This window comes from Rhodamnia argentea, chromosome 6 (assembly GCF_020921035.1).
Source record: "Rhodamnia argentea isolate NSW1041297 chromosome 6, ASM2092103v1, whole genome shotgun sequence".
In the NCBI taxonomy this organism is placed as follows: domain Eukaryota; kingdom Viridiplantae; phylum Streptophyta; class Magnoliopsida; order Myrtales; family Myrtaceae; genus Rhodamnia; species Rhodamnia argentea.
Window position 1 is genome coordinate 28,087,431 of NC_063155.1, and position 18,749 is coordinate 28,106,179.

Sequence of the window (18,749 nt, forward strand, 5' to 3'; positions counted from 1 at the left end):
GCATGATATGAATGAAGGAATGCATGAGTGAACAAAAAACAAATGCAATAACATGAATAGATGACTAAATAAAGGGATGCAATGCAAGACACGCAAAACTAAAGCCATGTTTCCCCATATGCGAAATTAAGTAACCAATTTACACATGCGAGATGACAAAACATAAACTCAAATCATGATATAAAATGCAAAGCAAATCGCGACAACATAATATGATTATCAATCAAAACTAGGTTAGACATGCAATAGCTATGCAAGAATTCATGTTTAATTAAAGGGACATGCGACTTTAATTTAGCAGCTCAAACATTGAATTAACTGGCCCTAAAAAAAACATGAACCTAAACATGAATTCTAAATGACGTAGCAAAATCATATAATTACATGGCAAATTATGATATGCAATATGTAAACATGCAACATGACAATTTATGACAATGCAATTTTTTGAAAATAAAAAAAATGGCAAAAAGATTAGTGGAACTCGAAAATTTGATATGCAAGTGAGGTACGCAATATATGTTATGAGATAAACAAAGAAACATGAGATATGCAACGTGATAATTTTTTAAAATGGAAAGTGAGATAAGTGATACTCGAAAGAATATGTAGTGAAAAGATATGCAAAAAGTGACATATATGCATGAGATAAATGCAAGATGTAAGCAGAATTTTTTTGGTATGTTTAGAATTAGAAATACGCATGAGACCAAAGATATGCTTGAAGTACGAATGATATTTTAAAAAATATGGAATGCAAGATATGATACTCGAAAATATGAAGTGGATATGCAATATATGCATAAAATTCGGAATATGCGCAAGAATGACGTGAGATATTCAAGATATGCTAAATATGCAATGAGCTAATGCGAGATATGCATGAAAAAATTTCCTGATTTCTGTCCCTTTTCTTTTGAATTTTCGGTCAGATTAAAAATATTCCGATTTTATTCTCTTTACCTAAATTTTCAAGATAAACTTAATGAGATAAAGCTTTTAGTAAACCTTATCTTCCTAAAGATTTAATCAGACATGGTTTATAAGAAACCATATCTCACTAAATTTTTTTAGGATTTTTTTAAAATTTTATCATGAAATTTAAATTAGACCGGATATCAATCAAGGACAGAATATCAACCCAATCAAATAAACCAAAATAGCGATCCGGACCAAATCAAACCCTATCGTCTTGTAATTTTTTTTTGAAAAAAGGATATTCATAAATCTAAACTCAACTTTTTGAAGATAGCGAATCGGATCTAAACGGTGATAGATCGGATCGGCTCAATTTCCATCTTTACTAAGTTGGAGGGTCGTATCCGAACGACGACGGATAAGTTTATCCAACTTAACATAGATGTTGCCTATTAGGAAATAAAATTTCCTAATTTAGATTTATATTTTTTTTAATTCTGAAAATATGTCCAATGAATCCAATTAAACCCGCCTTTCAAAATTTATGATAAAAATTAGGGTTTTGATATGCAAAACTTGCTCCTTGAATTTTCCCGTAAAAATTTTCAGTGTTCGTGTCGAAGAACGGAAAGCAAACAGTAACTAATTCATGCAAAACAGCGACAACAACAATCCAAAGACTTACCTTTAAGCTCGTATAAAAATCTACACGGTTAGTGATCATAAAGCGTGCAAAAAGGGCATCGATTCGGAGAAAACAGCACACAAACAGCATAAAAACAGCATGTGAACAATGACAAAACAGCTTGTTTTTCAACTTAAAACGTCATGAAATCAAACCTACAAAAGTATAGAGAGATTACCTTGAACTAAGCCCAAAAATCTGCACTTAATCAGTCCCGAATAGTGAAAAATTGCGCCTAAATAGCAGCAAATGGTCACTTTTATGAGCCCGAAAATCTGCACCAAACGAGCTGTGAATTCGCCCAAAAAATAGCACTGTTTTGATCCAATTTGCACCAAAGAGGGACCCCGAACAGCAAGGGATTTGTTCGGCAGTGATGTGCAGCAAAACGGCATTGACCAGAAGCTTGCTGGATTGTTACCGTAGAAGACCTTCAAGGAGCCAAAATAGCAATAGCTTCGTAGGGCTCGACTGAGCTCCTGGGTGATTTGATGGAGAGTAAATCCCCTTCGTGTTCCCCCTCTCTATCACGTGTGTTCTCTCTCAATATTATGAATTTTCTGAACGTGTGAAACCCCCCTAAACCCTAGGCATAACTGTGTATTTATAGAACAAAGGGTTGCACGCAAGCATAGGGTTTACCGACGACCGTTCGATTCAGAAACTCTTACTAGATATCGATCGTCGGATTGAAAATTCTGACTTTTGAGGAGTCTTATTTATTAAAAATAGCTAGAATTTTCGTCCAAATGAGGACTCCCACAAGTTGGACCAAAATCCTAGGCTTTTGTGGGCTCATTTTGTTATTCCGAATCCAATTGGACCTTAACTAATTAAATGGATAGTTAATTTAGACCTTTTTGCAATTTTAAGAGCTCAAACGGACTGTTTTAAGTCCAAAATTATGATGAAAAATTCGGCATCCCCTATGGGCCTCATTCGAAATTTTCAAACTAGTCTGGTCCAGCCGCCTATCAAATTAAGCTCAATTGACCCGACATCCGACCCTAAATGCGATAACATGCTTTTGACTGAAAAAAAATAAATGTGCTATGCATGATAAAATTATTTTTGTGAGAACCATTACTAATTCTCATTTTTATGAAATGATAAATTAAAATTAAAATTTAGGTGTCAACACCAGACAGCTACCAAACATAAAATAGGATAAAACATATCATATTCTTTGATGTTTGACTTTTCTAATATAAGTCACACGCGCATCTTAACATTCTCCCTCCGTAATAACTATTGGTTATGATATCACTTGCATACCAATTTTTCGATGTTGGACTTTTCTAATATAAGTCACAAGTGCATCTCAACATTTTGTTCCCGCAATAACTATTGGCTATGATCACTTGTGGGTAGATGCAATTGAGGCTCATTACCATTATAAGGGAGATCATCAATAGTTAGCCCAACTCTAAACCCATAAATATATCCGGTTGAACTCACCTTCATTCAAGACTTAAACCAATGTGTCATGGGCTAATTAAGATAATTAATTGTTTTACATCACGTCAATTCCCCTATATTGGACTTTTCTAATATAACTCACACGTGCATCCGAACAATCTTGTTATCAATTCAATGGAGCGAGACCATCTTAATTAATACAGCCCATAATGCAAAACTGGGCACTGGGGAGATATTAACTTCATGTGCCATGAGGATGAGGACCTTTCTTTAGTCTATATAAAGAGGGCACAGAGTAGCTATAGCCGTTCACCAAGTACCATCAAAGTGCTAGTTTCAAACACACTCCACAGAATTACGTTGTTTGTTCTTTCTCCCTCAGAAAAGAAGAGGATGGCAGTGAGAGGGAAGATGGAGGTGGAGGTGGATCTCGAGTCATCGGCCTATCAGTTCTACAGCTTCTTCAGGAACACCCCACACCACCTTCCCAAAGTTTGCAGCGATCTGCACGCTGGGGAGATTCATGAAGGTGAATGGGTCTCTGGGAGCTCCACTAGGAAATGGACTTACTCCGTCAACAGTAAGTTATATCGAGAGCATAAAAAATTTGTCCTCCGCTATGTATGTAGCCAGCACTAGAGATTATTTACACTTCATATGGTCCAATGATCAAATTCATTTTCTGCAGAAGGGAGAAAGGAAACATTCAAGGAGAAGGTAGAGTTTGACGATGAGAATAAGAGCGTAACCCATGTTGGCGTTGAAGGCGATGTGTTCGACTATTACAAGAGCTACAGGGCCACCTGGCAGGCAGTCGCTAGGGGCGGAGGACCAGCCATCGCCAAGATGATCATCGAGTACGAGAAGTTGGACGAGAGCATGCCTCACCCGGTCAACTATTTGGATTTCATGGCTAATGTCACTAAGGACATTGACGCTCACCTTGTCAAGGCCTAAGCCTACGTAAATAAGCATAAATAAGCAGGGAGTGATCAGCTCTAATAAGTGCTGAACTCAGATCTATCTGCGTGTCTACCTCCCTCTACTAAAAATAATGTCTCTTTTAAATAACAACAACCACTTCTATGGTTGATTAATGCTCAGACGGCATGAGTTTGTCTGAATTAAGATAAAGGTCAAGTGAAGCTCCTGTTTAACCAGACTCTCGTAACCTTCAAATGGGTCCGGTCCACAATTATATCAAACCATGCAATGTCAGCTCGAAAAGTATTTGTTCTAATGTTGTAAAATTTCTTGGGTCCTTGTTTCTCCATCGAGACGTTAGGAAACTGATCGAAACCAAAAAAGGAAACTAAATTAAGCACAAGATCTGCGTGGTTCGGATGATGGGATGTAAGTCTATGAGAAGAGCAAGAGTTCAATATGAAACAGGCAGTGTAATATAGAAACTAAGATTACTCAGCTGTGAATCACTTAAAAGCGGTCTTTATGTTCCTAAAGGCACGACTATATATTCAAGAATCGCGAGAATAAGCTCTTACAAGATTTCTCGCCGAAACTTCATTCTGATTGCAAAGAAGAAAATCTTAGAAACCGTCTCTCTAATAGCTCAAGTTTTTTGCATGGTCTATACCATGCTGACCAACATTTGTATCTTGCTGATCAGAATACCGGCTAGAGAATGAAGAAAATAAGAGTAAAAATGATAAAATATGATATTTTGCGCATTTAGTTTGATATTCTTTATACTACCCTAGGACGATAAAACATTACCACCGGGCCAAATAAAAGGCCTGAAATAGAAGATGCAAAATATGCTTTATACCATCCTAGTAAATACTGATACAATATTACTATCATGCTAAATAAAAGGCCTGAAATAGAGGATGCAAAGGATTTCGAGAGTCATCGCTGGTTTGATTTATTGCATGGGACGTTTTCTTTTCCATTTACCCTTCCTTTCTTTTTGTGGGAGTGAATCTTGACAACTTCGAAAGTTATTGCACGAGACGTATTCTTTTGCCTTTACTCTTCCTTTCTTTTTGTGGGTGTGAATCATGACAACTTCGAAAGTTTATATCTTCGAATAGGAATGAAATCGACAACAAAAATCAAAGTCACCCGTGAATTCGAACACCATTCAAAGTCACATCCGCACCCAATGAGATCGTGATATGAAACGTGTCTCAAATATCAAGAACACCATTTAGAGTTCTAGACCTTAAACTGGATAATATAAAAGTTTATCATCCTGGAAATAAAAGAGAGAAAAAAAAAATACTGGTATGATCGTGGACACCGCCAGTCTTGAGGCACTCTCTTTTCTATGTTTTCTCTTATGTGTATTCTCTCTTTGTCGTGCTCTAAGATAATGTAAGAAGAGTTCTTCAACTAAATAAGGGAAAAATTACCAAAAAAGTCACAAACCTATTATAATTGTGCTAATTCAGTCATAAACTTATTTTTCTTTTTACCAATTCAGTCATAAACCTTTTTACGTTTTTCTAATTGAGTCAGTCCAACCAATTTTGGCCGAAAATCGTTGACATGAATGCTAGGGGTCATACGTGGTATGACCAGCGTTGATGTGGAATTTTCTTAATAATATCCTAATTTTTCTTTATAATTTTTTCTTTTCTTTACTTTTTCTTTTTTTTCCCCCTTGGCTTAGGGCCGGCGAGGGTTGTTGACCAACACTCGCCGGCCATAGGTGAGGGCCGCGATGCCCTCGCCTAGTGCCGACAAAGGGCGTCCGGCCATTACCCGTGGTTGGCGAGCCTTGCCGACCCTAAGTCTAGGAGGAAAAAAAAAGAAAAGAAAAGAATCATAAAAATATTCAAAAATTATTATTAAAAATTGTCTATGTCAGCGATCGTGCCATGTAGGATGAGTAGCATCCACGTCAATGGTTTTCGGCCAAGATTAGCCAGACGGACTCAATTGGCACAAATAAATTGTGAATCGCTCAAAAGCGGTCTTTATGTTTCCGAAGGCCCGGTTATATACTCAATAATCGCACAAATAAGCTTCTACAAGATTTCTTACCGAAACTTCATTCTAATTTCATAGAAAGGAAATGTTTTCTCAGAAATCCTATCTCCAAGCGCTTTTGAGGGTTGAGGTCGCCCACGGCAACTGCTCTTTGGAACAAAATAAAACAATACAAATGCAATTTGAACAAAAATGAGACCAAACCGATTGTAGTTTGGAACCAAAAGGAATCAAGTGACGGTTCGATTCGGTTTTGGGAATCGAACAAAATCATTTTTTTTCTTCTTTCGTTTTTGTGTCTTGATCTTTCTCGGTAATTTCATGAGCTTAATGCATTAAAAGTAGTTTAGAAAGAGTATTAATATCGCGGAGAAATCGGCCTTTATAACGATAACAATTAATCAGTTCACACAAGATGAAAGAGATAATGCCTAATTAATCATAAACCTATTGCATGGATGCCACTTAGGTTCTAAACTTTTAAATTTTGCCAATATAGTTCTAAATATTTTGCTCGAAATTCCAATATAGTCATTTTAATCAATTGCTATCGAAAATTGTTGAGTTGGCATCCAATCATCGTAGTTTGTCATGCCATCCTAAGTGACAAGATGATTTATGGAAAACAACTTGTGGATCACCACCGCAGCAATTTTCGACTGCTTTTGGCATCTATGACTACATTAACATTTCGAACAAAGGTTTATGACGACGATAGCAAAGTTGATAAGTTTAAGATTAAGTTGGCATTTGTGCAATAAATTTAAGATTAAATGGGTAATTTTTCTTAAAATGAAAACCCGAACTACTTTCACATTTTATGGGAAACATTTCTTCATTTGTAATTCGTAACTAAAGTTGAAGTAGTAGTAGGTAGTAAAAAACGTCTTGCGGTCTCGTTGGGTCTGAAAGAATGAAACCAAATCAAATTCACCAAAAAGGTTTGGTTCGGTTTGCGAATTAATTCGTATTTTCGTTTCCCAAAAGTGCGAGTAACGATGATGAACTCCGCACAAGAAGGAGGAGGAGGAGGAGCAGCAGTTGGTCGCGAGGATTAAATTCAAAACATATAGGTTGTCTCCTGAATTTAGAGGATCACAATCCTTCGTAAGGAGATCATATCATGCATCACGACGTATCCATTAATCGATCGTTCAAGTCTCTGCAATCCGGTTTATCCATCGACTTCATCAATTGCTGAAGGTAATTACAAAATTATTCACGTTTCCGCATTCGATTCTGATCATACATGAGTTTTATTTATTCATGAATAATCAAAATCTTCAGTCCTTTAGATTTCTAACAATTTCGGGATACGGAGATTCATAAAGAAAATTCGACCTTCCCTATGAGGCAATATCCGGCGGATATCGTTTAATTCGACCTTCCATTAGGACCATTCCCACACCCAATTCCTAGCAAGAACCGACTCGATATATCCTCGACCAAAGTCTCCATTCAACTGAGGAAACTTTTGGGTTTCCCTCATATCGATCCTTACACATGAGACGAATGTCTTCTTTTCTTTTTTCTTTTCTTTTTTTCTTTTGGTCGAAAAATGTCTTCTTTTCTTGGGTAATGTGATACTGCTAGTTCTTGAAAGTTTGCTAGTTGTTCAATGTCATTTCTAGAATTTCTTTTGTTGTTGTTCATTGTTATCCTTAGACTTTTATAATTCAATTCAATGTGATCAAGTTCACTGCTCCTCCTTGTTTTCGTGTACTCTCTTTCTATGCCCGCGCGTGCGCGTGTCTATACGTGTTTGGTGACAGGCCTTGCCTGAACAGGGTTTAGAAGAGTTTAGTAATATATGTTGGCAATTCGTAATATCGTGCCACCGTCATATCATGTCATACTTAAGTTCACACTCTAAATAAAATATCTATCGTTTCACGACATTAAAACCTAAAACACAACGCGTTAGTATAATGGGTTTCGCCGCACAAATAATCTGATATGGACTCTAATAATAAAAAAAATGGGTGTAATTATCTGTTTACATGTTGGAAAAATGCCTGATTTTTCTTTATAAAAAAAATGTGTCGACAGCATAGCAAGTTTGCTAGCCAAGTCCTGCTACAGTGCCAGTCCTTTACTCAGAATTTTAGACACAACTTGTACAAAAAAAATTCAATAGGCGAATTTTATATGTTTGTTGAAACCAGCGCATGTTTCAATTTCTAATAATTGATGATGCGCGCAAGCATGACAAGAGACCTGTAATATTATATGTAGCCTAACTACACCAGCTTTGTACCAATCTATAGTTTCACACCTCCTAATGAATGTCTCCATGCTCCTTGATGTTAGGATGCACGTGTGAGTGAGTTGTGTTAAAAAAACCCCACATTGGAGAATTAAAGTGGTGTAGAGCAGTTAATATACCTATGTTGGCCCATAACTTATTAGTTTAAGCTTTCGAGTGAAGGTGTATTTGATTGGATATGTTAACGTGCTCGGACTTGAGCTCTCTCTTGGTGATCTCTCCGGGCAAAGGTATCGGATTTCTGCTGCGCGCTCCCATCAAATGGTATCAGAGCCGATAGGTGGTGTGCAGGCCCAAAGGTGGACTTCATGGTTATGAAGTTGAGCTTCGATGGAGATATAACTTGAGATAAGTTGATGCGAAAGGATACTTCAATTAAGGGGGAGCAGACCTAACACCGAGCTCACACGCGAAGGGGAGATTGTGAGTGAGTTGTGTTAAAGAAACCCCACATCGGAGAATCGAAGTGATGTAGAGCAGTTAATGTAACCATGTTGGCCCATAACTCATTAGGTTAAGCTTTGTAGTGAAGGTGGGCTTGATTGGATAAGTTAACGGATTCGAACTTGGGCTCTCTATTGGTGATCTACCCAGGCAAATGTATCGGGCTTCTACTACACGCTCCTATCACTTGATTGCGCTTTTCAGCGTGCTAATTAATAAGATTATTCTAATTTAAACATACACTTAAAACTCACCATGTGATTCGTAAGCTTTTCTATCTTAACTCAACTTTGAATCACGATAACGTCGTCAGCCAAAATATTCAGAGAAAGCTAAAGGTAGCTAGGTTTTTTAGTGAAAGAACAATTGGTGGATCCCGTTGATAAGTGAAGGGATCATATGAATATAAAGAGCATGTAAGACACATTGTCAGGCGATGTGCAACAGCTTCAACACAGATTTCGTTCCAAACATACCAAAATATTGTACTTCCCCTATAGGTATTCACATTCCGAAAACTATGACACTTGGCTCAATTACGTTTCCAATTACAAATTATAATCGTACTTACAAATACAAATTCTGTCAGCAATGACCGATTATGAATCAACCCGTGAAGATTCCTGAGGGACGTTGAGCGCTCCATCTCTTAAGTCACTATAACTTACCGATGTCTTCGATTGGGAACTAAGTTATACTGTCCCTGTTAGACAGACATTTTTTGTTTCTCCAAAAGTTTAGAATGTTAGAAAACGGGCCCAAACAATACATATAAGCATATTATTTAAACAGGAGCCCTGTCGATAGAATTGCAATTAAAAATACACGAAGAGAGCGGAGAACCAACTTCCCTAATTACATCGTACAAAGAAAAAGTTGTCCTCAACAAATATCAAGTCTTACGTGCTCACGTGGTGATTCGTAGATTGTGCAATGAGAATACGCAAAACGAGCAACTTGCTTTTGTTGTTCTTCTCCCCCATCAGAAAACAATGAATCAAGCAAATCCAAAACACAATGAATTATGCAAAGTTGTTGACTTCGTCAATGGAGCAGGACCGTCTTAGATAATACAATGAATTATGCAAAATTGGCGATGGTAATTGTTAACATCTTGTGGCATAAGGATGAAGTCCTTTCCTTTTTCTATATAAACAGGGCACAAACTAGCTGTCCTCATTCACCAAGTACCATCAAACACACTTTAGAAAGTAACTCATCTTGTACTTGTTCTCTCGGAAAAGATGGCCATGGCCGTGAGAGGGAAGGTGAAGGTGGAGGTGGAGGTGGAGGTGGAGGTGCATCTCCGGTCATCGGCCTATCAGTTCTACAGCTTCTTCAGGAACACTCCGCACCAACTTCCCAATGCTTGCTCTGATCTGCATGCTGCGGAGATTCATGAAGGTGGCCGGGTCTCGGCGGGCTCCATCAGGAACTGGACTTACTCTGTTGGTAAGCACCAAATCTTAGGAAAAACATGCAAAAAAAGAAAAGAACTGTGCGTAGGCACGCACAATCTCACATAAATACCCGCTTTCGGGTTTGAGAGATCTCGTTTTAGTTTGGCCTAGATTAATTACGCACTGAATCAATTGCAAATTAACAAGGACGTGTTTCGTTTCATTCTCAATATATTCATTCCATTCCATCACGTTGAAATGTTCGAGAATGGAGTCAAATTTGTCCTCCGGGCTATGTAGCTACCACTTGAGATTATTTACTTTTCATGCACTTAGTCCGCCACCACATTAAAGTTTTCATGAAACACGACAAGCGACGCAGAAAGATGTCCAAACTCTCTTTGAGTGGCCCAATGGCTAGTTCATTTTGATGAAAGGAGAATCATTTTTCCCCCCTCCATTTTTGTTGTGGGGGGTGTGTGATTTGTGCAGAAGCGAGGAAGGAGACATTCAAGGAGAAGATAGAGTTCGACAATGAGAACAACACCGTCACCCACGTCGGCGTCGAAGGCGAGGTGTTCAACTATTACAAGAGCTGGAAGGGCATATGGCAGGCAGTCCATAGGGGCGGAGGACTGGACGTCGCCAAGATGATCATCGTGTAGGAGAAGTTGAACGAGAGCATGCCGCACCTGGTCAACTATCTCGATCTCATGGCTAATATGACTGAAGACATTGACGCTGACCTCCTCAAGGCCTAAGACTGCAAGAAAAGAGGAGAAACGAATTATAACGTCTGCCTGTGCATTGAATATCCAGATAAGTAAGCATAAGTAAGTGGGGTAGTGATCAGCTCCATTAGTGCTGTACTGTCTAATCTATCTTCATGTCTCTCTCCCTCTCTTGACTTGTCTCTTTATTGCTAATTATCGATAACCATTTCAACTGTTTCAGAAAATAACTTTCATTAAAAAATTTATAAAAATTATCCACATCATCGTCGATAGTCCTACACCGGCTGTGCTACATAGGATAGCCAGCACTGACTGGATCGCCATAACAGCAATTTCCGAACAAAATTAGCCGAAAGGAATAAATTAACAAATTATCAAAATGTTCAAAATCTCATAATAGTTCTTACCAAGACGCGATTATGAATCTCATAGAAAAGCTCTTAGAAAACCTCTCTCAAATGAGCAAGTTATCGACTCAAGAGATAGAGAAAGATGGTGCGAGAAGGGGTGAGTTGGTTCGACTTCGACATTAAACCAAACCAAGCAACATAAACGCGGTTTAAACAAAAATGAAACCCACCAAACCTTTATTTTTTTTTTTTTTTGGCGGTTTTGTTCGGCTATGGAATCTAGTCAGATCGTTTTACTTTTTTTTAAAAAAAAAAATTTTCTCTTTATCTGTTTCGGTATTTTCACGAGCTCAAATCCACTAATAGTAATCTAGAAAGAATGTTAATTTTGTGGAAAAACTAAACTTTACGCGCATAATAATTCATAAGTTCACAAACAAAATGAAAACCTAGGCTACTCTATATTTAAAAGCTAATGTTACTTAATATTTCATTGATAAATATAATTAAAATATCGGTAGGTAGTACAAAATGGTTTTGCGGTTTGGTTTGGTTTAAGGAAAAAAAAAGAGGTTCGAACTATAAACCAAACCATTTTTTTTTTTCACTCCAAATATGAAGGGAAAAGTGTCTACAAAAGTCTTAAAACTATTGTATTGGTGTCAATTCAGTCCTAAACTTTTATATTGTGTCAATTCAATCCTAAACTTTTATACTGTGTCAATTTAATCTTAAATCTTTTTTATTTATGCCGATTGAGACCTTCCAACCAATTATGACTGGAAATAGCTGACATGGATGCCGGTCGTTGTATGTGGCACGGCTGACATCGGATTGGACTTTTTTTTATAGTTTTTAATATTTTTACTAGATTTTTTTATTTTTTGTACTACCAACCCCAAGTGAGGGCCGAAGACCCTCGCCGGCACTAAGGGAGGGTGTCGACACCCTTGCGGGGTCTTAGGAGAGCCGACGGAAAAAAAAAAAAGACTAAAGGAAAGAAAAAGAAGAAAAAGAAAAAAAAACCAAACATTTTTTATAAAAAAAATTGGTGAAATTTTATACAAAATGTCTACCTCAACGCTAGTTATGCCACATAGGATAACATGCATCTAGACCAATGATTTTTGGTCAAAATTAGTTGGATGGACTCAATTGGCACCGGTTCATAAGATTTACGACTACATCGGCATAATTAAAAGGTTTATAACTAAGTTGGCATCAATGAAATTGATTTAGGACTTTTTTGACACTTTTTCGACATGGAGTAATGATGATGAGTTGTGCACGGAAGGAAGGAGGAGCAATCAGTCGTGGCCCTTGGGGAAGAAAAGAAGATGGGAAAAGGGGCAAAAATGGAAAAGAGGAAGGAAAACAAGAAATAAAGGAACATGAAAAGAAAAGAAAAAATAACATAAATAATCCTTGAATTTTAGCCCAATGCATAATGTGATCTCTAAAATTTTAATATGTTCAATATGATCACTAAACTTTAACTCAATAAGCAATATGGCTCCTGAACTTTTAATTTGATTAATGTAATCCAAGAACTTTTGATACATGTTCAATTTAAACTCTTGACTATAAAGAAAATATTTTTCGATTTTTTCGGTCTTCTTTTCACAAAAAACAATGAGTGAAGAAAAGTATTTTTCATCAATGGAAAAAGCACATTCAAAAGTGAAAAAATGATTTCCTCTTTTTGAAAAGAAGAAATTATTTTTCATCCTCATTCTTTCATCCAGACCAAGCACGTTCTCCTTTGTGCACTCCTTTTAATTAATTTTATTTTTTATTTTTATTATTTTGTCCCTTTTTAAAATTTTGGAATTTTTTATTTTATCTTATCTTATTTTCTCTTTTTCTTTTTTATCTTTTTTTTTATTTTTCATTCTTCTTTGGCCGATTGCCAACGACCGACCTCGGGCGAGAATCTGGTGAGGCCTTGGGCCTTGTCGTCCTCGGGAGAGCTTGAATTGGCAAGGCTCGAGCTTACTTGCATCCGGCGGCAGAAAAAGGGAAAAAAAAATAATAAAGGAGGAAAATAGATTTTCTTTAAAAAAATAATAAAATAAAAATAAAAAAGAACATAAACAAAGAAAAGGAAATAAAAAAAAATTAAAAGGAGTCTACGGAGGAAAATCAAACTCGATTTTCCATACCGGATGGGAAAAAATATTTTCTAGTTCATTTTCATGTTTTAGCAAAACATCAGAAAATATTATCATTTTTCACGAAAAATGACTTTCTGGAAAATATTTTTCAAGAACTTCATATTTTTCGCGAAACTAATGGAGCTTAAATGTCAAGATTTGAACCATTGACCCATGCTATAATACCATCTTAGACAAACTCCCATAAAACTTACACCGTTAAAAAAACTAGCGAAACAATTCACGTTACGTGAAATTCCCACGGAAATCGGCTTAAATTTCCATCATGCGATATTTAGTCTCTGGCAATCTCAATCCTCATGATGGCCCCAAATCTCTCAATCCTCAACATCAATGTTTTCCTTCAACATAAAGGGCAATAGTTTCCTTTTTCATCTTTTCTCTTGTCTCCCAGCCGAAGATAGGAGGTCTTTTTGACTAAAATCAATAAAGTTGGGGACAGAAGTAGTCATAGCTATCCAAACTAGCCATTGATGTGCTGGGGAACGAGATCGTGCGTGGTCTCTATCACGGTAAAAAACAACGATGCGAGATCCGATTTTTGTGGACATACTTCGGCCCACGTACGTAGAGAGAGAGAGAGAGAGAGAGATGGTGATTTATAACGCAATTATTGAGGGCATTCGTCAGCGACGTCTCCACGGCATCTTTGAATTACGGATACGTTACCGACAAATTGATTTAACGGCACCATGCGAAGTATAAATTGACAATGCAGAAATCGAAGCTCCAATAATTCATCAAAGGCACAGGACGTTACTACACGACTCTACCCAGTAGCAGCTATCCGAAGATGACGTGGAGTTTACCTTCCTCACTATCACCTCCTTAAATTAAGAAAAAAATATTTATTTTTCTTTCTTTCTAGAAAAAATTTCTAAATTTTAGGTTTTAGAGTTTAAATGAAACAGTTTAAAGATTTTATTTAGGTCCACTTGCATGGAGCATCTCACCGTGATGAAAAGCGAAAACCCCATGCAACCTGGGGACGCTAACCAAAATAGTGATCACTCACCCTCCTAAAATATTCGGTTTTCCTTCAACTTTCATTTTATATTAACCGGGGGAAAAATGTAAATTCTCTTTATGTTTTGTCATAATTTAATTAAGAGCGTGATTAACTATCTAAGCACGTTTCTAGGCATGTATCATTCACGGGACAATGCTAATGAAAAAAAAGTCGTTCACAGCCAACATGCATGATGTGTATACACCTAATAAGGTCCGTAATGGGATATGCGATATCTCGGTAACTGTTTGTCATACGAAGCTAAGGATATGTTTGTTTTTTAGGAAAATTTCATGATTAAGAAAAGAAATTCATGAAATCATTTTTTAGGAAAGTGTTTTTTCAGAGAATTCAATCACTTAACTTTAAACATACATATTTTGTTTGAATTATTTTTAATTGGTTGATCATTTTTAGCAATCAAAAGCGTGTGGAAGTCTAGATAATTGATTAGCAGAGCTATCTTTTCACTCGAACAAACACACCTTACCGTCAACCAAGCGTGTCCATGACAACTAAAACTATTGTAGTAATTGACCGCAGTCTTTTCACAAGACATGACGTTTAGGTGAAGTCTCACTCTTTATTTTTGCTTTTTCATTCCCCAACAGAGCCACACTTTCCTTATCTCCATGTATCGGCTAGGTTGCATCTATTTTGTCCTAGACCATATGATTCAAATTAGGGCTCAGCATAATAAATAAGCCGAATTGATCTAGTTCTGGGGGGCTCCGGTTCCTGATTCTAGAAGGGAATTGAGCCAATGAACCGCCCAACCAGACTAATAATTTAAAATATATATAAACATAATATAAATTGGATGGATAATACTCATCCATGGCTTGAGTCATTTTCATTGAATAAATTTGACCATGTTCTTCTGCTTTCTTGATCTTGAACATAAAGAAATGAAATGACAAAGATGCCCCAGTCAAGCAAAACAATGACTCAAACTTCCTGAGAAGCATGAGAAAGATGTCCAGGAGATGGATTTGTTTAGAGATTTGAGTTACATATCAAATCATAAGATGGACCGCTCAGAAACTACTCAAACAACAACCATCTTCTTTTGCTTTTTTTTTTTAGCAGTTTCCAGTTTCGGAAATTGGGAACCAAGACCCAGAATAGGGACCAGCAGTCCAATTCCTGATTCTCAGAGGAAAAAAAATCACCCTAATTTGGATGGGTCGATCTCTAGACAAAAACCTAACACTAACCGGAGAGCCAGGAATTAGTTCTATAAAATTAGTAAACCCGAAATCAGGAGCTGAACAAATAGGTTTAAAAGACAGGTTATCGGTACTACCCTTTAATTTTTTTATATCAAATTTTACTAAATTGCAAACTATAACAACTAAATCCGAGTATAAACTAACAAAGCAATAGAAACTTGTCGAAACAAACTAGAGCGAGAGATAAAACTTAACTAAAAGTGGCTCAATCCATGACAAAGTGGTGAATTTTGAGTGGAAAAGTAAACTCAAAACCGTTGGCACTCGATGCATGTGCAGGATGAGCAAATGTCGTTTTGAGTGATGTTGATGGTAAATGGAAAATACAATATTTATTACAATCAGACCCAAGGCATACAAAATATCACCAACTAAGGATCACAATAGGGATCAATAAAGTTCGCCACCAAGGCCTACAGAATGCCACTAGCCGAGGAGACATGACTTTGGATAGAAGCTTACCATCAAGGCTTATAGAATATCACCAACCGAGGATATAGATTCTTCTTGATTCACCACTAACAAAGGACCCAACTTTTGAGGATATAGATGTGAGGGATAGATATTTCCTCACATAGTGGCAAATCTCATATATTTTTCATTCATCAAAATTATCTGTCTTACATTTAAGAATTCGCCTCTTTCTATAGAGAAATTAATACATAGGAAATAACTAAACAATAAAAACTCAAGAACTACTCAACCAACAAGGACATGGGAATTCAAAAATTATTAACGACCTAGTAACTAGAAACGCATTAAAAGACCTAGGGACTAGAAAGCATTAAGGACATGGAGACTTAAACTTGGACTCTTAATTCGTTCGTCATCCTTAGAAGCTTAAAAGAGCAACCCTTGAAGTGGCTTCCCCATTCTGTCCATCCATGATCGACAATTGCTCTTCATGATTGACATGCCTACGATGCTTATCTCAAAAAAACTCAAGACATGAAAGTTATAGATCTAAAAGTCCTTGAACTTTTGGCGTTGGGATTAGGTAAATCTGATATGCATCTAAAGAGTTATGATCATTCTCCCGAGCTAGCGCGGGATTAAAATTTTTGCTCATTGTTATGACGAAATCTCTGTGCATAAGTGATTCTCCCAATCTTCGACATCTTCATCATGAACTTGTTGATAAGGTGTGATGCTCCCGCATCAGCACCGTGCCATGCCAAATAAGCTTTCTGATAGGTACTTATAGTGTTCATAACTTTATCTAAATCAAAAGTCATGCCTCGTCAAAATTCAGGCATCGCTACTGCCCACCTCTGTTTCCTATCAAATTTTCATGGAGTATCCAATAATCAGAACTGCAGAAGCTATCGGCAAAAATATTCCATAAAATGTAGTTTTTTCGTTCTTTTGAAGAAGAAAACCTAGAAAAGATTCAAAGAACAGTTGAGTTCTACTCATGCGAGCATGATCGTTTGGCTCTAGGGTCGAGCCACTTGTTCTGAGGCTGAAACCGAGAACCTAGGCAAGGTGAGGCCAGCCTCTAGGCTTGTGGGTCGTAACCGGCCCCGGAATGTGACCGGCAACTGCCTCGATCTGCTCTCTGGTCACCGGGCGGTGCTCATCCGATCTTCTGCTTATTTGAGAGTTGTGCATGAGCTTGACGTATACCTAAGAATCACAAACATCCAAAAAATCATTCATCCCCCCACCAAAGCATCTATAAATAGGAGATCAAGTTCAGAGCCAACACACCCCTATCTTCATTCTTGCAACTCAGTAGTACAATACCCCGACAGATACTTGTGCTCTAAAACAAGCTGCTAAAGAAAATGGGTCTGGAAGGGAAGGTGGAGGAAGAGTTCGAGATCAACTCGCCAGCGGACAAGTTCTACAAACGTTTGAGCTACGAACTCCACCATCTTCCTGATGCCTCACCGGACAAAGTCCAAGGAGCTGAAATTCATGAGGGCGACTGGGTCACTCCCGGTTCCGTCAAACTCTGGAACTACACCATCGGTATGTTGAACCTAATATGTTGTCGATCCATCTTAGAGGTTATGTCCAAATCGTGTCCCGTAATAGGGACTTCGGACTTGTAAATACAAACGTGCAGATGTGTCCACAATGTCGAAAATCGACTCACAACATCATAGAAAGCTCTTAGATTGTTAAAGCATATATGTTTAACGATGAGTGAAACACGTTTAACTGGAACCAACTTGCAGATGGGGTACAGGAGGTATTCAAGGAGAAGGTGGAAATAGATGAGGAAAACAAGACGATGACGATGGTGGCTGTGGGCGGGCACATCCTCGAGCAGTATAAGGCCTACAAGATCGTGTACCAGGTTTTCCCCAAGGGTGAGTCGGGGACAGTGAAGATTTCGTTGATCTATGAGAAGTTCAAGGAAACCGATGGCGAGCCGCACAATTATCTGCGGTTTGTCGTCGATCTCTTCAAAGATCTCGACAAGCACTTGACCCCGAAACAAGGTTGAGGTCTATAGAAAGAGCTGAAAGAGGATGTCGTAAGTCCTTTGTGTTGTACCGAGTGGTGAAATAAAGAGAAGCTACTGCTTCAGACTTCTGAGATGTGTGTATCAGTGATTAAGTGTGTAATGCTGTGGGTTTATTATTGTGCAGAGTAAAAGCTTGTAAGAATCACCACCTTTTCATGTTGTTTAAACAGAAATCGTGTGCCTTGTCTTGTAATTAAATTTCTTGAAGAGTTCCGGAGCTACACATTGCAAGAAGGAGCTAACAATAATCGCTGGAAAACTTTAATCAATTGGTTTTGGAGACTCAAAATACAAACCAGTTGTAAAACTTAGTGCTGGTCATTTACATGCTGGGGTTGAAACACCTCAAATCACATTGCCCAAATGGACATGGTGGAGATTAGGGAGCAGACAAACAGATTGCAGACCATTCCTGCAGAAGGCCGAATCCCTTGTCATTGCCTCGTGAATGACGAGGTATTGGAATTTTAAACTCGAGGGATGACCATCAGCAATCTACTGACCCGTTACAGGCTTCTGATGAGTTTCCTCGTACCCGGCTTATGACGAAGTGTTCGATAATTCTTACAGCTTCTAATGGGTCCTGACGGGGAGCTGCAGAACTCAAACTTCCTAGGAAACTTGCTATGGTGGTTTCACTGCTGTGGTTTCTTGTTTCTTTATCTCGATCAGGATTCAGCTTCCATAATC

The 18,749-nt window shown here is 37.7% G+C and overlaps 2 protein-coding genes and 1 pseudogene across 2 annotated transcripts; all 3 read left to right on the plus strand.

Moving 5' to 3' along the window:
- The first annotated feature begins 3,415 nt into the window (after positions 1-3,415).
- On the plus strand, positions 3,416-4,093 carry LOC115728380 (MLP-like protein 34). Its single transcript, XM_048281449.1, has 2 exons — positions 3,416-3,606; positions 3,718-4,093. The coding sequence occupies exons 1-2, from the start codon at positions 3,416-3,418 to the stop codon at positions 3,977-3,979; spliced, it is 453 nt and encodes a 150-aa protein (XP_048137406.1). The 3' UTR covers positions 3,980-4,093.
- Positions 4,094-9,934: 5,841 nt separating this feature from the next.
- On the plus strand, positions 9,935-10,861 carry LOC125312545 (annotated as a pseudogene).
- Positions 10,862-17,282: 6,421 nt separating this feature from the next.
- LOC115727687 (MLP-like protein 328) lies at positions 17,283-18,257 on the plus strand. Its single transcript, XM_030657951.2, has 2 exons — positions 17,283-17,557; positions 17,767-18,257. The coding sequence occupies exons 1-2, from the start codon at positions 17,371-17,373 to the stop codon at positions 18,036-18,038; spliced, it is 459 nt and encodes a 152-aa protein (XP_030513811.1). The 5' UTR covers positions 17,283-17,370; the 3' UTR covers positions 18,039-18,257.
- The last annotated feature ends 492 nt before the right edge of the window (positions 18,258-18,749 follow it).